The sequence below is a fragment of the Saccopteryx bilineata genome, chromosome 8 (assembly GCF_036850765.1).
Source record: "Saccopteryx bilineata isolate mSacBil1 chromosome 8, mSacBil1_pri_phased_curated, whole genome shotgun sequence".
Lineage (NCBI taxonomy): Eukaryota > Metazoa > Chordata > Mammalia > Chiroptera > Emballonuridae > Saccopteryx > Saccopteryx bilineata.
The window spans coordinates 75,690,598-75,715,811 of NC_089497.1; the positions used below are offsets into that span (position 1 = coordinate 75,690,598).

Consider the following 25,214-nt stretch of genomic DNA (forward strand, 5'->3'; position numbering starts at 1 on the left):
TGAAAATGGAGAGCACAAATGAGGAAAAATGACTACCTCAACGTATCACAGCATACTGACTTGAGGATATAAAACCACAAGTAATTTGAATTCTAATTTGCTAAAAATCTTGATTATAAAATAAGTGATTCCTTCACTTGTTATAGGTTAAAAGTTTAAAAATATTGTCATAAACTCATCTCATTCCTTTTAACTAATCTGAAGAGTATGACACAGACTAAGTTACCAGATACAGATCAAAGAGCAAACTCACACATAAGAACTAGACCCAGGAATTTACCTACAATTTACCAAAAACTAAAATGTCATGGATCTTCAAACACTGAACTTTTGCATTTGTGGGAGAGAAATTAAGACTTAAGAGAAAATGACCACAGTGAGAAACAATGCCTTTACCAACTGCCCATTCTAGTCAAAATCTTATATCCTCTTTTTGTGGCTAAAGGAATCTATTGGCACTGAATCCCTTAATAAATTTATGAAAGGTCAAGAACTGCTATTGGCCTGACTAGGCGGTGGTGCAGTGGATAGAGCGTTGGACTGGGATGTGGAAGGACCCAGGTTCGAGACCCCAAGGTCACCAGCTTGAGCGCAGCCTCATCTTGCTTGAGCAAAAAGCTCACCAGCTTGGACCCAAGGTCCAAGCAAGGGGTTACTCGGTCTGCTGAGGGCCTGCAAGTCAAGGCACATGTGAGAGAGCAATCAACGAACAACTAAGGTGTAGCTACGAAAATCTGATGATTGATGCTTCTCGTCTCTCTCCATTCCTGTCTATCTGTCCCTATTTATCCCTCTCTCTCTGTTCCTGTAAAAAGAACAAAAAATAAAAATAAGAAAAGAATTGCTATTGTCTTTATCTGATAAAGCTATAATATTTATTCATGAATATGCTAACTTCGGAAATACTCCGAAGGTAAAACAGTTTCTAAAGGTACAAACGTGTCAAAAACAGATTCCAAGGGCCCACATTTTTTAAAGTTTTCTTTAAAACACGACAAGATTTGAGATTAAATAGTAATAACACACTTCAACTCTTTATTGTGACATTATTTTAAAAATGTAATAAGCTTTTAACTCTAACTTACTTACATTTTAAATTAAGGGTAGGGTTCCCTCTCCCAGTACTTTAATTCTGAAGCAAAAGAATTTTAGAGAATATAAAATATTAGTGATAGTTTTAAAAGCTATAACTAACACACTAATGGTTCTTCGATCTCCAGCAATGAAGACATCTTATAAACTTGAAAGAACTAGGGCAGTTTCAAACGCATAATGTTGCTCAAGTCAAATGTAATACCTTCACACTCTTTTTTTCATCTGATCCTTCCGTCATAAGATACGCTTTATCTCCATCGGTTCCTTCAACACTCAGTAAGCAATTGGTTGTATGGCCAATCCCACTAGGGAGGACTTTATCCCACAACATTGCATTGATAACAGAGCTCTTCCCGCTGCTTGTCCTGAAGAATGAATATACAAAATCATGAATAACAAAACATAACAAGCCCTGGCCAAGTAGCTCAGTTGGTTAGAGTGTCATCCCCATACACCACAGTTGCAGATTTGAGCCAGTCAGGGCACATACGAGAACCAACCAATGAATGCATAGATAGTGGAACAACAAATTGATGTCTCTGTCTCTGTTCTTTCCTCTCTCTCTAAACTCAATTTAAAAATATATATTAAAAACTTTGTTCTTTTTCTGGATCCAAGACTGCCTTTTCTAGAATTTTGTTAAGAAATCATCAGATGGCATTTTCATGAAAGAGTTGACAACTTGATTTACAAATAGTAGTACTGTCCATTTCAGAAAGATAAAGTAGAGGAAAACAAACCCTACCTTTCCCATAAAGCTATCTTTGCCTTCTCATCTTTCTTGCTACTTACGGCAGTCTGAGAGCATAGCCCCAAATTCTGTGACACTACCCACATGATGGGGTCTAATGTCTCATGTCCTTAAATGTGAGCTGGACCTTTTTCACATCCACATGTGAAAATACCATGTCTCCTCAAGTAGGACAACTGAGGCATCATCCTCCAAGATGCCTTTTCCTTCCCACTCTTACTCCAACTTAATCTGAGGTGTGTCTCTTTAATAGATCCCTCTCAACCTTGACTATGAGAATATGGTTAAGTAGGAGAAGCACACAATAAAAACATAAAGCAACAGAGCCCCGTACAACTGTTTTAGAGGATATAAACATGATGCTTTCATAAAGAATAACTGAAATTAAAGAGAAGAAGCCAGACATACACAGAACAAGGCAAAGAGAATTCCAGGCATAGGAAATTGCAAGTGCTAAAGCTTTAAGATGGGAAACAGCTTAGAAGGCATATGAGATTTAGTGAGTACACAAATGCCTCTACTGGTATATAGCACATTATATCTGAGAAACCAAATACGAGCCTAGTCATATGTCTTTGCATCCATGGTGCCTAACAAAGTGAATGCATGGTACATATGTAGTTAACAATGACATTAAATGAATACAGAAGCTGTGACAGCGTCGCTCTACCACTCCAGTTGGTTACATTAAGAAACGGCACTTCCCACAATGTATAGATGATGTGCTGTAGAACTGTGCACCTGACACCTGTATAATTTTGTTAACCAGTGTCACCCCAATAAATTCAATTAAGAGGAAAAAAAAGAAATGGTACTTCCTACTCTCTCTCTGGTAATCATGGGGCTGAGAATCCTTTTGGAAAACATACCCGATAATCAATAGAAGCCTACATGAGTAAGTCACAAATTATACATATCTGTATGTGTATTTCTATCCTTATAACTGGTCAATTCTTAGAGATGAGAATAATTAAAAAATAAAAATATGATTGACCTTCACAAAGTTTCATTTTATACTAGTGCCTAAAATGAACAAATTCTCTTATATGCCAATAGTTTTAACATTTAACACAGCCAGAAATTGTTGTGGTGAGAAGGGGGAGGAATACCACTTGCTGAAACATCAGAAACAAGCTGCGGCTATGACAGGAAAAACTGATTTCTGAAAACTACCCTTGAAAATAATTAATAAAGAGATTACCTTCCAAAAAAGGCCACTTTCATGTGTCTTCGAGATAGCACCTCACCAATGATGGAAAGCTTGTTTTTATACCCCTGTATTTCTAGTAGATCATCCTCAGTAGCTATTCGATCAAGTTCTGAATTCTTGTACGTTGCTGCATAATTATAACATTAGAAAAAGTGATACAAAGAAATATTAAGTTAATTATACAACAGAATACCTATGATATTAGGATTAAATGCACCACTAATAAATATTTATGTTATAAATAATTATAACATAATTAATCTTATCTCTCATTGTATACAGCACAATGCCCTGTACATGTATGTGTTCAATAACTAAGGGTGAGACTAATGCACCTTTGTATATTTTCAACAGCTTATTTAATTATTTAAAAAACTTAGAGAAACTAACCTTCAATAAAGTGTGACCCTTCAGTAACAAAGTCCAGTAACTGGTCAAAAATTGCAGTAATTGCCTTCTTAGCCAGCACAAAGCGCTTCAGTGGAGAAGCAGTTTCAGCCATTACGCTACTAGGTGGAGAAAATAAGTTGGAAATGCACAAATTAAACTGGATCACAAACACCTGCAAATTAATGACACTTTCCAGCGACACTGATCAACTATCCACTGAAATAAATGAAACCAACTGCCAAATTCTTTTAGATAATTGTTTGGAGAGAAGGGTTTTAGTCAGACAATTAAAAATACTTATGAGTGTTATGCCACTAAATTAAGTGAACTCTACTGGCCAAAATCTTGGTTGCAATTTCTACTTTAATTCCTTCTGGTGAACATGAAACTAACTGTGGCTAAATTGAGACTACATGTGACTTAAGTATATCAGGAACAGGGTTAGGGAGAAGCCAAGTTCACACACAATAAGTTATTAAGCTTCTGAACCTAGAGCTCTAGGTGAGTGGAGGTGGATATGCAGAGCGAAGAAATAAAATTCCAAGATCGTAATCCAACACTGACGTTTAGAGAGAAGTCGTTCTCAGCACAACAAATAAGGAGGCGAGGCTTAAGGCAAGCAGTGACATTCCCACCAAAGCACCGGGAACTTCAAGGAAGAGAAGTTTAAAGGAAAAAAATTTTCCCTGGCAGCTTCTCATAAAAAAAGACACTAAACAAAAAACGGTTCAACACCTGGAGTGTAGGTGCGAATGGAGCAGAGTGGGCAGAGGGAGGCTGAGCTTTCCAGCCGGACAGGAGTCGACCGAGCGAGGGGGCTGCGTGGGAAAGGCAGGGGGACGGCGACGACCCGGTCCCGCGGGGACAACACCTACCTCGGGGCAAGGCCTTCCACGCCGCGCACACGGCCACAGGCGCCCCGCCGGCAGCGAAGGCGCCCGCCCCACCACCGCCCCGCGCGCGCCGGCTCCGGACCCGGCTCCCACCTGGCCGGGCTCCGGCCTCGCGGGTTCCTCGGGCCAGAGCCGCCCGCCGGCCCCGCAAGGTCCCGTCCCACAGGACCGCGGCGGCGACTCGTCCAGGGCACCCGAGCACAACTCCCCGCTGCACCAAGGTCACCCCGAGCGAAGGAGAACGGCTGACGGCCAAGGGAGAGAGCACTCACACTGTCCTGGCTCCGACTCGTCACCGGCAACTGCACTTCTGCCAGCCGCGCTCGCGCCCCCTCATCCTGTTACCGTACGCTGGGAGGCTGGGAAGAGGCAGGAGCACCAGGAGGGCGGCTACTTCCGGTCTGCGGCCTTCGCTGATTTTGTTTGGCTCCGTGGCCGGAAGTGCATTGTGTCGGACGCCATTTTTGTTAAAGGCAGAAGGCAAGGTTTGTTTGGGCAAGGGAGTGCTAAGGGAATCCTGTGTTGTTCACCCTCGTACTTCCTCACGTTGGCTTCCTCTCCCATTTCCCTTTAAAGTTTACAGACTTTTGCCGAGGCTTGTCATAGCTGTCAACTGCTATTTTAGTGAGAGAGGGCTGACAAGAGGTCGGGGGAGTTGGGGTTGGGGCAGGACAGAGGGGATGGAGGGATTCCTGCTTGCTGGGCCAGCAGCAACAAAGGAAAACCTTTTGTCTTTTCCACTGCTCTCTGTTCAGTGCGATTAGGTTTCTGGGCTTGGAGCAGAGCTGTGGCTGTATGTGTGCATGTGTTGAGTGTCTTTAGAGGCGAGACTTAGGAAATTGACAGAGCTTTGACTAGTGCTTCTGAAACTTTGTACTTAGGAATCATCTAAGATCTTGTTAAGCTGCAGATTCTGATTCATAGGGTTAGAGGTGAGGCCTGAGAGTGTGCATTGTTAACATCTATGGGGTGCTGCTGCTGCTGCTGCTGGTCTGTACATGGCTCAACAGAATTCCTGAGGATTTCTTTCCAGAGCTGGCAAGTGAGATGCAGGTTTGAAGTGAAGCTACTTCATCTTTCTGAGCCTTAGGTAATTAATATATAAAATCGGAATACTAATAAAACCTACCTTATGGTTGTGAAAATAAATGGGTCGATAGCACGTAAAGTACTTAGAACAGTGTTGGGCATATAATAACAGCTGAATAAATATTGTTCTTGTAGACCAAAAAAGGGGGGTTCTATGGAAAGTAACCTGACAGAGTGAGCTGATCATAAATTCTTAACTGGGCAGGTCATGGTGGGTAGTCATGACCCAGGCATCTAACTTCTTCAGTGAAAGGTTTTAAGACAGCCCTGTCCATTGTTCTTTTGCATCTAGGTTAGCACACCTATCCCAGCTGTGCTTTCTCCAGTCTTTCTTACATCGGCTCCTTACTTTCAAATGCATAAAACTGTTATTCTCACAAGCATTTAAGATCTTGCTCCCTGACATATGTCATCAGTTTGGCTCAAATTCTTATAAAAATTCTCTACAGGTGTGGACATTTGTTAGGTCACCATTCCGTTGACAGAGATGAATATTAATAAGCAAATACATTAAATTAGATCATATCAGACAGTACTTACTACTCTAAAAAGAAGGAATAGCTATGGGATAAACTATTTGAAGGAAAATGAAAAAGACAAACACACAGGCTAGTCCTTTCTGAGGAGGCAATAATTAACTTGCTTTTTCCCAGGAAGCCAAACCTCAGAATAACTGAAGGAAAAGTGCCCAAATGGGGAACAGGCAGTCCAAAGGTCCATACAAAGGTGATACAGTTGATGGAAAGAAAGGAGGCCAGTATGTCTGAGGAAAAAGGAGAATAGGGGAAATAATTTTAGATAGGTTGGCAGCTATAGGCTCATGCAGGCCAGGATCAAAATTTGCATTTTATTCCAAGTACAATGGCTAGCTATTTTAAGCTTGGAGAAAAATATGATCTGATTTATGTTTTTAAAGGCATTTTTTTTTAATTTTATTTATTCATTTTAGAGAGGAGAGAGAAAGGGAGAGAGGGAGACAGAGAGGTGTGAGAGACAGAGAGAGAAGGGGGGAGGAGCTGGAAGCATCAACTCCCATATGTGCCTTGACCAGGCAAGCCCAGGGTTTCGAACCGGCGACCTCAGCATTTCCAGGTCGACGCTTTATCCACTGCGCCACCACAGGTCAGGCTGATTTATGTTTTTAAATGGTCACTTTGGTTGCTTTGTGGATATTGGACTGTACAGAGATTCCACACTGTATTTATGAAAGGGCTCCCAGTTCATTTGCTGGAATTAAAGACATTCCATTAAAAATGATTTTTAGGGTCCCTGGCTGGTTAGCTCAGTGGTAGAGCGTCGGCCTGGTGTGCAGGAGTCCTGGGTTCGATTCCCAGCCAGGGCACACAGGAGAAGCGCCCATCTTCTTCTCCACCCCTCCCCCTCTCCTTCCTCTCTGTCTCTCTCTTCCCCTCCTGCATCCAAGGCCCCATTGGAGCAAAGTTGGCCCGGGTGCTGGAGATGGCTCTATGGCCTCTGCCTCAGGCGCTAGAATGGCTCTGGATGCAACAGAGCCATGCGGTCGGGCGCATGCTGGAGTCTGTCTGACTGCCTCCCGGTTTCCAACTTAAGAAAAATACAAAAAAAAAAAAGTTTTTTAATACTAGCAATATATACAGTAAACGGCCCTGTGCCGAATGCAATATAAGTTGGAATCATTTGTCTTCACGATATTTTATATTTTTTAATACCTTATTGCCTCTCCTCACCATAAACAAATACACATCAACACATACACTAATCATTTCTGCTAGGAATTTTTAGAATTGTAATATATCAAAATTTGTCTACTTTGCTAAAAAAGACTTCACATTATGATGCGAAAGACCAACAGCAGTCTCATACTTCTGGCAGAAGGGTTGTGTCAGTCAGGGTTCAGAAAAAAAGCAGTTTATGGAAGGAATTGGCTTATGTGATTGTGAGGGCTGGCTAGGCGAATCCGAACTCCATAGGGCAAGCCATCAGTACGGGTGGAGCGGAAATTCTTGGGCAGGAGCTGACGCTGCAGCCCATGGCAGCATTCCTTTTAAGGCAGCGGTTCTCAACCTGTGGGTTGCGACCCCGGCGATTTTACAGACACACTGTAGTTTGAGGAATGTTTTAGAAATGTGGTAACCCTACATAAAATACAGGATAGACTGGAAAAGACTTCAATGTTCTCAACTCTCAGTCAACCAAAAATCAGACTAGCATGGTAAATAGCCATTAGGCAATGGATTACAAAAACCCTCCAAAACTACACACCAGAAAATACATTTGACGGGCATGTTTCCAGTTCCTTATCTTAGCTTCTTGTGAAGAGTAATGGCTGAAGTATCAGCTGTAATGCTTTTCAGTAGTGGACAATATCTGAATAAGACATAAAAAACTAGGCCCTGGCCGGCTGGCTCAGCGGTAGAGCGTCGGCCTGGAGTGCAGGGGACCCGGGTTTGATTCCCGGCCAGGGCACACAGGAGAAGCGCCCATTTGCTTCTCCACACCCCCCCCTTCCTCTCTGTCTCTCTCTTCCCCTCCCGCAGCCGAGGCTCCACTGGAGCAAAGATGGCTCGGGCGCTGGGGATGGCTCCTTGGCCTCTGCCCCAGGCGCTAGAGTGGCTCTGGTCGCAGCGGAGCGACCCTCCGGAGGGGCAGAGCATCGCCCCCTGGTGGGCAGAGCGTTGCCCCTGGTGGGCGTGCCGGGTGGATCCCAGTCGGGCGCATGCGGGAGTCTGTCCGACTGTCTCTCCCGGTTTCCAGCTTCAGAAAAAAATAAATAAATTAAAAAAAAGACATAAAAAACTATAAAACTTTTATTGAGTTTTTATTCAAAACATATTTTTGTTAAATTTTTCAGTATTTAATTTATTCAGCTCAATATTTTTAGCAAGAAAAGGTTGCCCAGGTTATTTTCCTTTGTCTATTTAAACCAGAAAGAACAAATTTTTAAAGTTGTGATAGAAATTCCTTTTAAAAACTGTCTAAATAATGATTGTTATTTAAGTATGCACTAAGACTAATAGGTAACATAATATTCTTATTTAGCAATGTGAGAAAATTGTTTCTTTTTAGAATGAGGAAATTACTTTTCATGAATGTGATGTATTTTGGGTTCAAGTAGTTAACAGGGTTACTAAGGAGAATGAATTGAACAAAAACTTGTGGTGATTCATACTTTAACATCGAATGTCTTTAACAATAGAAAAATGTTCACATCACTAGTATGAAGTAGATACTCAACAACTCTGATAGACTATTAAAATTTTTAGCTATTAAACTCACAGATTGAACATACTATAACTTCATATAAATATGTATATTATATGTGACAACTTTTAGTTTTGTGAAATGTACTTTTTCTTTGATTTTAATGTCTTAAAAGATTTATTCATGGAAAGCTAAACCAATATGTGGACTATATTTAAATCCATAAACTCAATTCCATGAATCAAAATTCTCTTGCAGATACTCTGTATGTTGCTATTTGACTAAAAGTTACAGGCAAAGGAACATATACCCCAAACTTTTATTTTTAATTTATAGGGATGAGACTGTTAATTGTAAGGTAACTTAACTAACCAAATTTGCTTCTCCATTGGGATTAACATTTGGCCTTATTTATTTTCACTTAATTCTTTTTTTATTTTGGATTTTCATTCATTTTAGAGAGAGGGGGGAGAGAGAGAGAGAGAGAGAGAGAGGAATCAGAGAAAAGGGGGAGGAGCAGAAAGCATCAACTCCCATATGTGCCTTGACCAGGCAAGCCTGAGGTTTTGAACCAGCGACTTCTGGGTTCAAGGTCGATGCTTTACCCACTGCACCACCACAGGTCAGGCCACTTAAATTTTTAATGAGTATTTTTTTTTTCTAGTAATCCAATCTGCTTCCCAATTATCCTGACCATTTTCTTCACTATTTTCCAAATTGACATAACTTGGTGCTTTTTAAGCATTAAAATTCCATTAAAAATTAATCACAGTAGTTTGGGAACTATATCAAAGTGCCAGGAATTAAGTGCTTCAATTCTTTGTAAATCAGATTTAAAAATTAGGAATAATGTTAATTTACTAAAAAAGTTTATATACTAAGCCTGCTAACAATTCAGCAACCACTTTATAGGCTCAGTGAAACTGAGGAACTGATTAATATGTGATGACATATATTCAGAGAAATCTAAAAGTGATTTAAAATGGCAAAACCGAAAAATTTACAATAGGGAGAGGTTCTGGGTAGTGAACAATCACTTTGGACTTTTGGAATATAAGGGAAATGTTTTGGAATTTCAAAAGTAGGAACTCATTGCAAGGTAAAGATAAAAATGGCAAGAAAAAAATGATCTATCACTACTGTTCACTGCCAAGAATTCTATTGCAGTACTAATAAACATCCCTTTCAGTTATGTTTTCTCATACTTGAATTGGTGGGTCAAGAGTATGGTGGAAACACCTGTCTTTGAGAGAAAAAAACCCAAAAGTAATTAGAAAAATTTCTCTGTAGGTATGTATGTTTTTTCGAAGTTCATTAAGCTGAAAATATAGACCAGTTCCCAGAGCAATTTAGTCAGACTTACGTGAAAGTTGAATAAAAGCCAAAGTTGCTGTTGGGACAAGTGTCAGTGGGATGTCACTTGAGCTGCAGATTCAGCAAAAATACAAAATCGTTTCTAAAACTTGGATTTACTGTTGTTTTAGTTTCATTAGTCTCTTTGATTACTAACACCTGATCAAAAGGCGAGGGAGGCCCTGGCCGGTTGGCTCAGCGGTAGAGCGTCGGCCTAACGTGCGGAGGACCCGGGTTCGATTCCCGGCCAGGGCACACAGGAGAAGCGCCCATTTGCTTCTCCACCCCTCCGCCGCGCTTTCCTCTCTGTCTCTCTCTTCCCCTCCCGCAGCCAAGGCTCCATTGGAGCAAAGATGGCCTGGGCGCTGGGGATGGCTCTGTGGCCTCTACCTCAGGCGCTAGAGTGGCTCTGGTCGCAACATGGCGACGCCCAGGATGGGCAGAGCATCGCCCCCTGGTGGGCAGAGCGTCGCCCCTGGTGGGCGTGCTGGGTGGATCCCGGTCGGGCGCATGCGGGAGTCTGTCTGACTGTCTCTCCCCATTTCCAGCTTCAGAAAAATGAAAAAAAAAGAAAAAAAAAAAAAAAAGGCGAGGGAGGTGAAGGACTGAGCAAAGAGGACAAAAATAAAAAGAGGAAACACTCATGGACAGGACCACAGTGTGGTAGTTGCTGGGGAGGTGGGAGGGGCTGGAGGGAGGCAGAGGAGGGAATGGGTGGATAAATGGTGCTGGAGATACTTGACTTGGGGGGGCAGAAATGTGTTACAGAACTGTGCACCTGAAATCTGCACAATTTTGTTAACTGGTGTCACCCCAATAAATTCAATTAAAAAAGTTAAGCATTACAGAATTTTACTTAAGGTTTGTTTTCTGAAAATCAAATTCCTGAAGCTTGATGTATATTTAAAAAGTATAAAAACAGAATTACCAAGTAGGCAGCTGAATGGCTAGGTTAAGTAGTCATGAAAATCCTCCAAGGACAAAGCTCAGATATTTATGTAACACGGTGTAATGGAACCATTACTAGACTGGAAGCCAAGTAACTTGGATTCACTTTGTTATAATGGTTTGCGACCGTGACTGAATAACCACTTAGACAAAATGGTTTCCAAGATTCTTTTCTAATTTAATCTTATAAGTTTTCTAAAAAACATTTGTGTTAGACAACCTTACCTGGAAAGTTACAATCAGATGGAATGGCAGTTTCTAGGAATACAAGTATGTGTACATGACAAAATACAGAGATACAAAAATGACTGGTTTTGAAAGCACTTCTTGCTGCCAACATTCTTAAGATAGACTAAATTCCCATAGTTTTTGAAGTGAGAAAATCAGGTCATAAATTGGTTTCTTCAATTATATCAATATTCCTGAACAATACTTTTAGCTGAAGTTTGTTAAATTTGAAGTCAGTGATACATGAAACTCTTTTGATACATTTAAGAAGCTGCTTTTGAATTGTGGTGGTTGTTTCCCTTCTTCTTCCCAACTCATATGTTGAAGTCCTGGGCCCCAGTACTTTATGATAAACGGGAATTTGGAGACAGAATGAAGAAAGGGAGAACACCATGTGAACATGAAGACAGCCATCCATAAACCAAGGAGGAAGGCTCAAAACAGATCCTTCCCTCACAGCCTTAAAAAGAACTAGATAATTTTGAACTTCTAGCCTCTAGAACTGAGACAATAAATTTGTTGTTCAAGCCATTCAGTTTCTGGGAATTTGTTTTGGCAGCCACAAGAAACTAATATAGAAGCTAAGATTATTTTACCATCATCAAAAGTAATTTGTACAATATTATGCCAGCAACCTCCTATCTTCTCCGTCTTCCTAATTCTGTATTAATACTTCGGTGGTTTTCTCAGTCAATAAATAATTTGACATCAGAAGTTTGAACATCACTTTGCAGTTGCATAATTGAAAATGAAATATAAACAGGTTAGGAGTTATGAAATGTTACATTTTCATTGTCTAATCTCTTACCAGTTCATTCCTTCCCCTACTTTAAATTATTTAACATACATGTAAGGGCTAAAATAAAGTGAAACTTAAAAAAGGCTGCCAAGAAAGCTGGATCTTTTCTTCCTACTACAACACTGGCCTCCTGGTGTTGTTAAAAAGAACCAGAGAGGCCCTGGCCGGTTGGCTCAGCGGTAGAGCGTCGGCCTAACGTGCGGAGGACCCGGGTTCAATTCCCGGCCAGGGCACACGGGAGAAGCGCCCATTTGCTTCTCCACCCCTCCGCCGCGCTTTCCTCTCTGTCTCTCTCTTCCCCTCCCGCAGCCAAGGCTCCATTGGAGCAAAGATGGCCCGGGCGCTGGGGATGGCTCTGTGGCCTCTGCCTCAGGCGCTAGAGTGGCTCTGGTCGCAATATGGCGATGCCCAGGATGGGCAGAGCATCGCCCCCTGGTGGGCAGAGCGTCGCCCCTGGTGGGCGTGCTGGGTGAATCCCGGTCGGGCGCATGCGGGAGTCTGTCTGACTGTCTCTCCCCGTTTCCAGCTTCAGAAAAATAAAAAAAAAAAAAAAAAAAAAAGAACCAGAGAGCCTTGGGAATAATCACTGATGGGAAACACAAGAGGAGGGTCTGGTTCTTACTAATGAGAGGATCAATTTGCTGCATTAGTTTTGGTACTGCAGTACTTGAAAAACATCACACACGAAAAACTAAGCTTGCCTTGCATTTTAAAAAATTAATAGCTATGTTTATGAAAAGAGAAACTAGTGTTTTTAGTACATGTTTCTTATCCATTCATGAAATCAGAGCACATGCACAGGACAGCAGAGTCTAAGAGTGGTCACAACTATGAACTACCATGCACTGAAACTATTGTATTTTGTATACAATTATACACTGAAAAATGTAGCAATGCCAAGAAAATTAGACAATTAAAAACCTTACTTGTGAAAGGCAATTCTCATAAATTGTGTTTAAAATCATCCATTTTAACATCTCCAAAAAAGTTGTGTTTATTATTTTACATTAACATAATGGAAGTTAAAGAGAATAATCAAGTTGTCTCATGGACTGGAATGTGACTTAATAATTCCCTTTCATTTCCAAACCTCATTAAGCATTCACTACACTTATGAGGTAAGTCAGCTGAATGCTTGAAATCTAGATGAATTTTAAGATCTTCAATTTGTCCTGTTGAATATTCACAGTATTGACATAAATAAATTCCTTCAGATAAATGTGAATTTAAATGTTTGCAATATTCTAGCATACTTGAAAAGCCTTTGCCACAGTCATCACAAACATGAGGAAAAATTTTAGTATGTTCAATAGCAACATGCCTGTTAACATTTGTATGAAGTCTACTCCGAAAACCACATACTTGGCATACAAAGAAGTTTTTACATTTGTCAAAGGTAATTTTACTCAAGAGGCTGTACTGTCCATGCTCTCCATTGTTATACTTGTCACTTAACTCTATTAATTTACATGCATGTTCATTGACCACATGGCTATGCAAGTCTTCTGGGTCATTTGTTTCATGTTCACAAAACTGACACAAGTACTGCTCGTCACAGCTGTGCTCCTGGAAATGCAGGTAGAGTTCACTGCTTGAGGAGAACTGAACATCGCACTGCTCGCACCAATAAAGGTGGTCACTAAAATGGGTGTCTGCAATGTGCTGGCTGAGGTTCTCAAAAATCACTGTCTTGTAATCACAGTATTTACAAATGTAGGGGTCCTCTTCATGAAGTTTGGCATGTTCGATCAGAAGCATGTTGGTGGAGAAACTCTCCTTGCATACTCGACACACATTTGAGTCAGTACGCTTATGCTTCAGGATCATATGCTGCTTTAAGTCAGAAAAATACTTGCTGTTGAACTCGCAAAGTTCACATTTATAGAGGCCACTGCTATTGGCTCTCAGCAAAGGCCATTTCTGCTGGGCAGTCACGTTCAGAGCTTGACTTTTGTCAAGAATTTTGCAAAGTTTAGCTGGTGGCTCCTCATCGGTTTGGTCCTGGAGACTCTCAGAGGAATTGTTTTCTGTCTCGATATCATAATCTTCGGATATTGCGTGCACTTCTGCAGCAATTGGAACATCTTCAGCAGTGTGAACTTCTATGGGGCTCTCTTCTTGAGTTGGCTGGTTGACTGATTCAGGTGAGTCACACTCTTCATCACAAATTTCAACATCAGCAGATTTTTCTGAAAAAATAAACAAACCTATTTTTACTATTCCTGAATAAGACTTACTAAAGAAATAACTGGCAAATATTTATTTTATGCATTATTTCTTCACTGGTACATGAAAATAAGCAAATGCTGTTACTTAGTTTCCCTAACCTGTAGAAAAGGCAGTGTGGTCTAGAATTCTAAGTACGGGACTAGGAACCAGATAGTTCTGATTTCTGTTTCTGGCCTTGATTCCATCTGTAAATTTTGGCAAGTCATTTGATGTCTCTGTATCAGAATCATCATCTGTAAAGAAGAATTTGGAAAAACACTTATTATTTATATCAAAGCATTAAACATTAAAAATAAAAGAAACAAAACCAACACCGATAACTTCTTAATAAGTCCATACTTCATCCAGAATGCCTGTTTTTTGTTTAATTAATTAACTAATTAATTAATGCATGTCCTTTTCCAAGTGAGCAGAGGGGAGATGAAGAGACAGACTATTGCATGCACCCCACAATTGCCGTCTGGGGGGTAGACTGCCCAACTGGGGCCATGCTCTCAACTGAGATATTTTTAGCACCTCTACTTGAATCAATTGAGCCATGGCTGCAGGAGAGGGAGACAGAGAGGCAGGAGGGGGGAGAGGTGGAGAAGCAGATGGGCGCTTCTCCTGTGTGCCCTGACCAGGAATCAAACCTGGGACATTCACACACTGGGCTGATGCTCTACCTCTGAGCCAACCAGCCATGGTGGATTTCCTTAGTTTTTAGCTAATGTTCTTTTCTGTTCCAGGATCCCATATGACATTTAGCTGTCAAGTCTCTCTAGGCTACTACTAGCTGTGGCAGTTTCTCAGACTGTCTTTGTTTTTTGTGACCATGACAATTTGAGGACGAGTCAGGTTTTTTTAGGGTGTCCCACTATTAAAATTCGTTTGTTGTTTTTGCATGATCTGACTGGGATTATGGGTTATTGAGAGCAGACCACAGAGGCAAAGTGCCATTTTTATTACATCCTATCAATGGTACATATCATTAACATGATTTAACTACTGTTGATATTGACCTTGATCACGTGGTTGGCGTAGTATTTATGAGGTTTCTCTTCCGTAAAGTCACTTTTACTTTCCATACTCTATGCTTGTCACTAGGTACAGTCCACACTTATGAAGTGAGGATTCACATTCTACCTTCTTGAGGAAGGACTATCTATATCAGGGGTAGTCAACCTTTTTATACCTACCGCCCCCTTTTGTATCTGTTAGTAGTAAAATTTTCTAACCGCTCACCGGTTGCACAGTAATGGTGATTTATAAAGCAGAGTTACAGCAAGTTAAAGCATATAATAATAACTTACCAAGTACTTTATGTCGAATTTTTGCTAAGTTTGGCAGAATAAATCTTTATAAAACAACTTACTATAGTTAAATATCTTTTTATTTATGCTTTGGTTGCTCTGCTACCACCCACCATGAAAGCTGGAATGCCCACTAGTGGGCGGTAGGGACCCAGTTGGCTACCACTGATCTATATGAATAACTTAGAATTCTTCAGTACAAGAGATTTGTTTCTTCTCATTTATTTATTCAATCACTTATTTATATCAGTATGAACTTATGGCTACTTTTTCTAAATTGATTTTAGAGAGAGGAGAGAGAAGGGAGGAGGAGCAGAAGCATCAACTGATAGTAGTTGCTTCTCTTATGTGTCTTGACTGGACAAGCTCTGGATTTTGAACTGGTGACCTCAGCATTCCAGGTTGAAGTTTTATCTGCTGTGCCACCACAGGCCAGGCTCATGGCTACTTATTTCCCCCCCTCAAACTGTTCCAGCTTTGGCTACTGGAAGCTCTTTTAATTGGCACCTGTGCTCCTCTGGCATACCTGTAGTGTGTGTATGTGTGTGTTTTCATTACTTCCTTATTTGCCAGAACTATAAGATTTTTCAGGCTCACCTCATATATTTCCTTTCCCAGAACTAGAATTAGCCATTTCTCCAAGAAGCACTAGTTCCTTTCATTGGAGAATGGTATTAGAAACCAAGACCTGGGCACTAGATTTGCTCACTGCCACTGCGGTGTCATTTCTTTTATGCCCTCTCAGCTAACAGAACAAAAAATATATTTGTGTACACTATCATGTATATATAGACATACCTATAAATATTTCTGTATATAACATGTCTGTATTAAGTCAGGCATGAGTTCATAATGATGTCTCTGGCTCCATACTACTTTTAGTAATTTATGGTTCTGTGTCTGTAATAGGAGCTCAAGGGAACTGGGAATTGTGATGATTGCAGAGGAAGGAGAAAACAAATGCAAGCTGGTATCATTTACCCAATGCTCTAGAACAGAGGTCACCAGAACATGAAAGACTGACAAAGACCAAACTCTTCACCCTCAATTCTTTCCTTCCATTAGCAATCCAGACCAAAAGACATAGCCAAGCAGAAGAACCATGTGTAACACTATTCTTAACCTTTCACCATAAATATCTCCAACTCTGGGTCACTCCTGCTTTGTCACCAATTCCTAACCAACTAAAATGGATTTAGGAAAATGTGCTTTTTATTTATATAGCTAAAATAATATTAAAAATTAAAATTCACTTCCTTGCTTTATTACAAAAAAGTTCGTTTTCTTGCATTTAAACATTTGTCTATTTTGAAATAACACAGAAATATAAAATGAAATAAAATCACAATTCACATTTTCAAATAAGCAAAAATGATTATAAAAGTAATTTAAAGAAAAATATTTTGGAAAATATTAGATATACCTTTGTTGTCAAAATATTTTAAGTCCGGTTGTCTCATAGAACAGACACTATAACAATGATCAGAAAAAATTCCATTGAATCCATCTGCAATTCTGCTTATTCCGGAGGAATCTGAACATAGACACAAATAAATTTTAAGTACAGTAAACACACATACATTTAATGACAGCCATCCCTTTATATTCAACATACATACATTTATAGTATCTGTAATAAAGTAACAGTACCCTCAATTCTGATAGCATTTCTATTTCAGATCTGATAGTAACATTGAGCTTTGAAAGAACCATAAATTAAACAGTGTAAAATATAATGCTTTGAAGCAAAGATACATTTACCTTACAGTCAAAATCCCACAATAAAAATATGCAATAAATGAGTTAACTGCAAAAAATACTAAATTAACTACCAAGAAGATGTTCTGAGTAGTGCAGAGAAAGCATAATGCATAGGAAAAATGGTCTGTGGACTGGTTAGAACCTCGGAATACAGTCATTTTAAGTCTTGTCTGGGAGGAGCCAGGACACAGTAAACCAGACTTAATTTCCTTAGGTATGAAGAATGTGTAGATTGGGTGGGCTAACAGGTATGCTTGAGACTGGTCCAAGTTCATGTATGTAAAGTATATTAAAGTATATAGCCACAAAGACTTCTTACTACTGCCAACACAGTAGAGCTAACCTCAACCAAAGGATCTAAAGTTACACGATCAAAATGAAAGTTCACATTTCTGAGAGTAATACACAGGAAAAAGATATGTTCCCCAATCATGTAAAATATCTTCCAAGAAGGTTATTGCTGAGCCTTAAGCACAAGCGGCGGAAACACATAGGCAAATCTCAATTATTCTGTGTAAGTATCTAACCTTGGATATTTCATTTTAACCCTTTGAGTATTGAGTTTTTTCATGCTCACTGACTCCCGGGGAGGTTTTTTTTCCTTCAGAAAATGAAATTAGTTCCAGTTAGTTTTATTAACTTAAAATCATGTCTGTTTGATAACCAATTTATAGAACAAGGAGAATATACATTAGCCTTTTTTTTAATGTTGCCTTACACATTTTTCAAATAAAAATTTTTGTACGATCGTACTCTGGATGGTCAGGAGGCATGAGGACGTACATGAATGTTCGTACTACTCAAAGGGTTAAATATCTATAAACCCTAAAGTTATGAGGACTGAATAATGTCTGTAAGTTCTGACGTGCCTAGGACATGACAGACAAGGAAGAATTTATACTCACAGAATTAAAAATTTTCTTTAACCTAAAAATTGATCCAAATATTGAACTATTATCCAAACATTTATGAAAAAATAGATCAGAATGTAAATTCATGGAAATTAATCCATAGCCTAACTTTAAAATAATTCACTGACCTGAATAACGAGAAGGGTGTAAAGTCTTCCTTTTTCTTTTCTTAGGATATTCATTCATATCTTTTCAATCTAAAACACAAGAAAATTGAACAAATATGTCAGAAATAACTACTGTTAATGTTATAAAAATTCCTTCAAAAAAATAAAAAAATAGATATTCCTTCTAACCAAAGAATTTATCAGCAATAAGAAATGTGTGTGCCACTGGAAAATCTACTTCATAAGAGAAATGTTAAAAAATGCCTCTGTTTATATTTTAAATTTATTTTTCTAATCAAGTTAAAAGGCAGGACACCAGCTCCTGTTTCTTTTTCTGAGTTTGAGACATCTTTTTCTCAACTGTTGATATAATTGTGTGAACTCGGTAACAACAATAAGACTTAAATTGGTACATTTCTTACAATTGGGAAATTCTGAGTTTTTAAGCAAAAGGTAGATAGATATGCTCCCTTAAAAAATGTATTTCCACAAATCTGTATTGCTTCCCTGGCTTCCAGAAAAAATATGCATCACATTGAAACTCAAAATATTTCTTTCAAGAAAAAAACTCTTTTCTTACTTAAAAGGTCACCTTCAACACTCTATATCTTTTTTAGATTTTATTTATTGATTTTAGAGAGAGAGAGAGAAGGAGAGAAGGGGGGAGGGAGAGAGAGGGAGAGAAAGAAAGAGAGAAAGGGGGGAGGAACCTTGACCAGGCAAGGCCAGGATTTTGAAACAGTGACCTCAAGCATTCGAGGTCAATGCTTTATCCACTGCACCACTACAGGTCAGGCATCCTTCAACATTCTATAGAGCAGTGGTCCCCAACGCCCGGACCAGTACCAGTCCATGGGCCATTTGGTACTGGTCCGCAGAGAAAGAATAAAACTTACATTATTTCCATTTTATTTATATTTAAGTCTGAATGATGTTTTATTTTTAAAAAATGACCAGATTCCCTCTATTACATCCGTTTAAGACTCACTCTTGACGCTTGTCTCGGTCATGTGATACATTTATCCATCCCACCCTAAAGGCCAGTCTGTGAAAATATTTTCTGACATTAAACCGGTCTGTGCCCAAAAAAGGTTGGGGACCACTGCTATAGAGAACAAAACAGCTATGGCAACAACCAAAGTATGATTAAATTCTCATGTACGGTTACAAAAATTGACTCATTTGTTTCACCACATTCCACTTACTTGTTATAATTCTTAATATAGAAATGAGAAAAAACGAATTACACGAAAGTTTTCAGATGGTAAAAATTACCTGTAGGAAAAACATAACAGAAGTCAAAATGTAGTTCATTTCTCAGACTCAAGAATACAATAGTACCAAGATCTTTGATCAACTGGAAAGTTATACAGAATTAACTCAAGTATAATATTCTTTTGAATATACTGTATTAAGTACTCAATATTGTATATACTGATAAATATGTAAGTATATGTAAATATGCATATTTCTTTGAGTGAATTTACTTTCTATAGCTATATCTTAACACCAAAATAGGACTGTAATTTTGCACTAATTTATTCAGCCATAATGAAAGCATATGTAATGGAAAGCAAACATCAAATCACAGACTTTTTAAATTTTTTTTTTTTTAATTTTTACAGAGACAAAGAGAGAGGTATAGACAGGGACAGACAGGAACGGAGAGAGATGAGAAGCATCTATCATCAGTTTTTCAATGTGACACCTTAGTTGTTCATTGATTGCTTTCTCATATGTGCCTTGACCAAGGGCCTTTAGCAGACCGAGAAATCCCTTGCTCGAGCCAGATACCTTGGGTCCAAGCTGGTGAGCTTTTTGCTCAAACCAGATGAGCCCGCACTCAAGCTGGAGACCTCAGGGTCTCGAACCTGGGTCCTTCATGTCCCAGTCCGACCCTCTATCCACTGCGCCACCGCCTGGTCAGGCAAATCACAGACTTTTAATTAGTAAAGTCCTTATAGGTTATTTAACATTAGAATAATAATGATTAGTTATTGGCTCAGTGGTAGAGTATCTGCCCAGTGTGTGAATATCCCAGATTCGTTCTGGTCAGGGCACACAGGAGAAGCATTCATCTGCTTCTCTACCCCTCCCTCCTCTCACTTCTCTCCCACTCTCTCTCCTCTTCCCATTCTTGCAACCATGGCTCTATTGGAGGGAGTTGGCTCTGGGCACTGAGGATGGCTCCATGGCCTCAGCCTCAGGTGGTAGAATGGCTCCAGTTGCAACAGAGCAATGCCCCAGCTGGGCAGAGCATCGCCCCCTAGTGGGCTGGCCAGATGGATTCTGGTTGGGGCGCATGCAGGAATCTGTCTCTCTGCTTCCCTTCCTCTTGCTGAATTAAAAGTAAATAAGTAAAAATAATGATTACTTACTGAGCACCAATTATGTACCAGACTATGCATTATCTTACATATCCTGTGATGCAAAATCCAATACACTCTCAGGCTCTGGCCGGTTGGCTCAGTGGTAGAGTGTCAGCCTGGTGTGCATGAGTACTGGGTTCGATTCCCAGCCAGGGAACACAGGAGAAGCGCCCATCTGCCTCTCCACCCCTCCTCCTCTCCTTCCTCTCTGTCTCTCTCTTCCCCTCTCGCAGCCAAGGCTCCATTGGAGCAAAGTTGGCCCGGGTGCTGAGGATGGCTCTGTGGCCTCTGCCTCAGGCACTAGAATGGCTCGTTGCAACAGAGCAATGCCCCAGATGGGCAGAGCATCGCTCCCTGGTGGGCGTGCCGGGTGGATCCCGGTTGGGCACATGCGGGAGTCTGTCTGACTGCCTCCCCGTTTCCAACTTCAGAAAAAAAAAAAATCCAATACACTCTCAAATTCATTATTTACCCCTTGTTGATGTGGAAACTGAGGCATAGTAAAGTCAGTAGTAAGTGGTAGGATTGGGAGCTGAATGAAGATCTAATTATCTTTAAAGTCCAAGCCTTGGAAATAAATAGATGAAGTGATCTCCTTAATTCAAGTAAAAGATTAGTGTCAGAATCAGAATTGCCTCTTCCATTTCAGTATTCTTTCCACTGTAGCAGTGGACAAGTAAAAGATGTTAGAAAAAGAGGTTTTCTCCACCCATTTTACATGCTGCTTTTCTTACCAACAAAGTGATATACAGAGCAGGTAGGACTTTGCATTATTACTAAGACCATTTCATTTTTAGTGGTAAGGAACTGAGATGCACATATTTTTGTTGCTTTACTAAGTGCTTCACTAGTTAGTGCTCCAGGTGATGTGATCACATGATAAATAAAACAGTGTTTTTTAGTTTAGTGAGCATTTTCCTAACCCTTATTTTACTTGACCTTCACAACAATCCTGTGAGGTACATAGAGGAGCTATTATATCAAACCCAACCAACATTACTGATGAGGAAAACGACTCAGTAAAAGTCAACAAAGTGGCAGAACCAGAGATTGAAAAGCATGTCTTCTGACTCCTGGATTTTGATCAGCTAACTGTGAGTAAATCTTCATTGCTGGTTGCCCGCAACCAGCAAGTTACATCTTGCTTCCAGTTCTTACTCAGCCACCAACTGGGAGGAGGAGAGGGAATCACCCAAAGAACTGACAACCATGAGATACACAGAAATGATGTCAATACACGTAATGCCTCAGCTAACAAAACAAATAGCATTTCTTGAGCCCATCCCAATTAAGTACATTAAAAAAATTAAAAAAAGAAAGTTTCCTATTTATATAATAAAGCAAAATTCTAAGACTTATTCCTGATACAGCTTTTGTACACTTCCAGAATTTATGCAGCCAAAAGCTTTACCCTTCATGTTCTAACTGCGCTATAGGTATCAGGGACACTGAAAACTGAGCATGTTCAAGTAGCCTCTTTTTACTTCAGAATACACTTCAAATTCTTTCCAACATGAGGAATAAGAAAAGAAAACCAAGCATGGCATTAAAATTAATGTTGCAAGCTGGTCTGGATTCATATTGTCAGGTGAAAGAAATAGGGTCACCCTGATAAGAAAACAGTTTGACTCCTACTTAGGGCTAAACAATATCCAAATGCTTGTTGGACCTCCTTTTAAGCAAGATGGTAAAACGCCCATTCAAGACCCAAAAGGCTAACCCAACCTTTATTTCAGCAAATGTTTTCATGTGCTTTTTGTATACGTAACTGCCCAGATGAAGGAGTCTGGCTTTTACTTAGATGTCATATAAGCATTTCCTCTCATGGGGAAGATTCTGAATCACTTATCCCTCTTCCCCACTTAAAGGCAAACTCCAGATGGCCCTGGCCCTGTAGCTCAGTTGGTTAGAGCAAACTCCAGATACCCCAAAGTTGTGGGTTCAATCTCACATATGGCCCTGTAGCTCAGTTGGTTAGAGCAAACTCCAGATACCCCAAAGTTGTGGGTTCAATCTTTCCGTTTGAAAGTAAGTGCCTATTATGTGTAGGGCATATGCTGGAATCAACCACTGAATACAGAAATCAACCAATGAGCACACAAATAAGTGGGTAGAAACAAACTGATGTTTCTCTCTCCCTCTCTTAAAATCAATCAAGAAACAAAAGTGACAATATTTTTTTTAAAAAAAGAGCAAAAAACAGATGCAATACATGTCACTACAAGAAAATCAGAAAAACATTTTAAAATTAGTCAAATCACCTAGAATTTATTCACTTGCAAAAAAACCACTACTAACATTCTAGGGTATACACTTCTAAAATTTTCCTATGCTAAGGTATATTTATTTACATTTTACAATTACAAAAATTAGTACCATGCCACAAGAAACATTAATGTTAAAAAGCAACTTACAAAATACATGTTCAGTATCGTTCCACCTGTTTCTCAACAATAAGCATGTCTATGTAAAAAAACACAGACTACACATAATAGGCACTTACTTTCAAACGGAAAGACCTTTCATGCAAATATTTTCTTCCTAAATGGTATAAAAATAAGACAAGCATCTACAATAAAAAGCTAGATTTTTATTTTAAAGTTTTAAAAGCACGTTCTTTTCCGCCCTCATTTAAAAATACGCACATTTTCCAGATGTTAAAAGAATTTCAATACAAAAATGTTAGAGAGCTTGAATTAGAACCCACTAGTGTCCGTCTTTGCAGAACTACAAATTTTGAGCTCTTTGCAGAGATAAACTGCTTCAAATTATTCGTGCCCCTCAGTTGCAGAGAATAAACGAAAGCACAAGGGACGTACGTACTGCACAACGCCCTACTGAGCGCTTAGCCTGGTACAGGCTGGCAGGCCGGCCGCGGCGCGAGGCGCGAGCACGGGGGTGCGCCGCCCGAGGGGCCTGCGGGCCAGCGCGGCACCGACGGGCATGCCCGGCCCCAGCCGCCTGCACCCCGTGCCAGCACGGCTCCACCCGGGCGCGGAGGCTAGCGGGGACTCCCGACCCACGTACGGAAAACGGTCACAAGGAAAAGAGCAGCAGGGGCCGAGGAGAGCCGGGGCCGCGGCGTCTTCCACCGGGGGTGGAACAGTCTTCGGGATGGGGGAGGGAGCCGCCATCCCCCCAGGAAACGGAGGCAGCGTTTTGGTTTGAAAGACGCCATCCGTCTCTGCAGCCCTCTCCGGTGGGCAGCAGCCCCGCACGCCCGCCCCTCCTGCACACGCACCGGTCCCCGGGGGCCGCGGGCCGGCCCAGGCAGCTCCGAGGTGGCGGCGGCGGCCGCGAGCGGAGGGGCTGCGCAGCCCCGTCCGCGGGCGCACGGAGCGGAGGCGGGCCGCCCGCCGGGCCCTCGCGCTCCCACACGCTCGGCCGGGCCAGCCCCTCTCCCTCCCGCGCGCCCTGCACCCGGCCTGCCGGGCTCCAGGCCCAGAGTCGGAGACCACACTCACCGCCTCGCTCCGCGCCTGCGCCGCGCAGCTCAGGGCCCGCCGGGAGGGCGGAGAGGTGACGGGAGGAGAGTGGGGGCAGGGACCGGGCTGCGCGGGCCCGCGGCACTCACGGCCTGGGAGGGACCACCGACCTCTGTCCCGGGGGTGGTCCGGCGGCCCGCTTTCCCTGCCGGCCCCTCTGCGCCGCCGCAGCCCCTTCCGCGCAGGATACCGCCCCTTCCGAGCCTAGCGGGTGATTCCACCCTTAGAAAGCCTGGAGGCGGGGCCGCGGAGAAAATTACCCCAACCTGCTCCCAGCCTTTCCTCCCTCCCGGGAGAAGTGGGAGAAGCTCATCGTGCCAGCAGCCCCTGTTCCCCCCCGCCTCTTCCAGCCGACGTGCGAGAATGGCCTTGCACGAGGTAGGCTGGGCAGATAACAGCATTTCAAACCCCTCCGCGTGGCTGCAGCCTGCAGTGTACCACGGAAAGGGCAACCCCCCACGTCATGGTTTCACTGACGTCGGCCAGAGAACCACACAGGGCTTGGATACTGTCCACGGGTAGGAGGGCGAAGCGGTTGAAGACCATGAGTCATTATTAAGCTTCAACCGGATTCCCTGACTCCAGAAATCTTGGTGGAATTAATGTCCAAGTATAGGGGTTGCATTATGATTTGATTCCTTTTCCAACCTTGAGTGTTTATGAGTAGATATAGCATATTAAATAAGCTTAAACCCGTGGACCCAGTTTCAAAAACGAAAATTTCTGTCCGAGAGCAGTCATATGTTTAATCTTTTTGCTAGAGTTGAGCTAGTTAGTCCTAATTTACAAATTAGTAAAGCGAGTTTATGAGGCGCTAGAGACTAGGTCTTACTCATATATGTAGCCTCAGCACCAAGTTTACGTGATTGTTAAGTGGATGAATGATTCCCATGTGGATTACACGTGCTCAAGGGCACTCGGGTAGTAAAGGCTACAATCTGTGTCTATTAATCCACATCAGCAGTGCTTTTTCTGATTATCGATACTTATCAACCAACATCTGAATAGTAACAATCACAGATTACTCCGGAATCCCTTCAACTATCTTCCAGGAGATAAAGCCATATTTGAAAGACACTAGTTTGTGAGGCTCAACTTTTATGATCTCATAACTTTTATGTATG

At 41.2% G+C, this 25,214-nt stretch overlaps 2 protein-coding genes and 2 non-coding genes across 13 annotated transcripts in view; 2 read left to right on the plus strand and 2 right to left on the minus strand.

Annotated features, from left to right (window-relative positions):
* The window catches only part of MFN1 (mitofusin 1), a 36,035-nt gene extending 31,304 nt beyond the window's left edge, over nt 1-4,731 (minus strand). Inside the window, exons 1-4 of one of the 4 annotated variants that reach the window (XM_066241397.1) lie at nt 4,612-4,731; nt 3,447-3,562; nt 3,048-3,183; nt 1,298-1,460 (exon numbers count right to left, since the gene is read on the minus strand). In XM_066241397.1, coding sequence (XP_066097494.1) covers nt 1,298-1,460; nt 3,048-3,183; nt 3,447-3,558 — 411 coding nt within the window. In that variant the 5' untranslated portion in view covers nt 3,559-3,562; nt 4,612-4,731. Of the gene's footprint in view, nt 1-1,297; nt 1,461-3,047; nt 3,184-3,446; nt 3,566-4,321; nt 4,547-4,611 lie in introns of those variants that run through there. The other 3 variants (XM_066241395.1, XM_066241396.1, XM_066241398.1) reach the window with 3 other exon arrangements.
* Nucleotides 4,732-10,140: 5,409 nt separating this feature from the next.
* On the plus strand, nt 10,141-10,216 carry TRNAV-AAC (transfer RNA valine (anticodon AAC)). Its single transcript has one exon. It is a non-coding gene; the product is annotated as a tRNA-Val (tRNA).
* An 850-nt stretch (nt 10,217-11,066) lies between these two features.
* ZNF639 (zinc finger protein 639) lies at nt 11,067-24,494 on the minus strand. Of its 7 annotated transcripts, none has more exons than XM_066241331.1 (7): nt 24,070-24,494; nt 23,109-23,146; nt 19,442-19,511; nt 18,258-18,326; nt 16,881-16,991; nt 14,264-14,398; nt 11,067-14,125 (listed from the first exon to the last, which is right to left on the minus strand). In XM_066241331.1, the coding sequence occupies exons 4-7, from the start codon at nt 18,313-18,315 to the stop codon at nt 12,972-12,974; spliced, it is 1,458 nt and encodes a 485-aa protein (XP_066097428.1). In that variant the 5' UTR covers nt 18,316-18,326; nt 19,442-19,511; nt 23,109-23,146; nt 24,070-24,494; the 3' UTR covers nt 11,067-12,971. The 7 variants fall into 7 exon arrangements, with proteins under 7 accessions (XP_066097428.1, XP_066097431.1, XP_066097433.1 ...); XM_066241334.1 differs by lacking the exon at nt 24,070-24,494 and adding an exon at nt 23,847-24,055; XM_066241336.1 differs by lacking the exon at nt 23,109-23,146 and having other exon boundaries at nt 24,201-24,494.
* TRNAV-AAC (transfer RNA valine (anticodon AAC)) lies at nt 12,094-12,169 on the plus strand. The gene has a single exon. It is a non-coding gene; the product is annotated as a tRNA-Val (tRNA).
* Nucleotides 24,495-25,214: the final 720 nt, after the last annotated feature.

Bases quoted from the DNA above. Each gene is read 5' to 3' on its own strand.
- ZNF639 (XM_066241336.1), bottom strand. From the start codon at position 18,315: ATGAATGAATATCCTAAGAAAAGAAAAAGGAAGACTTTACACCCTTCT. The intron at 16,992-18,257 runs GTCAGTGAATTA...GTCTATGTTCAG, and splicing joins ACACCCTTCTCGTTATTCAG to ATTCCTCCGGAATAAGCAGA. The intron at 14,399-16,880 runs GTATATCTAATA...TCTTCTTTACAG, and splicing joins AAAATATTTTGACAACAAAG to ATGATGATTCTGATACAGAG.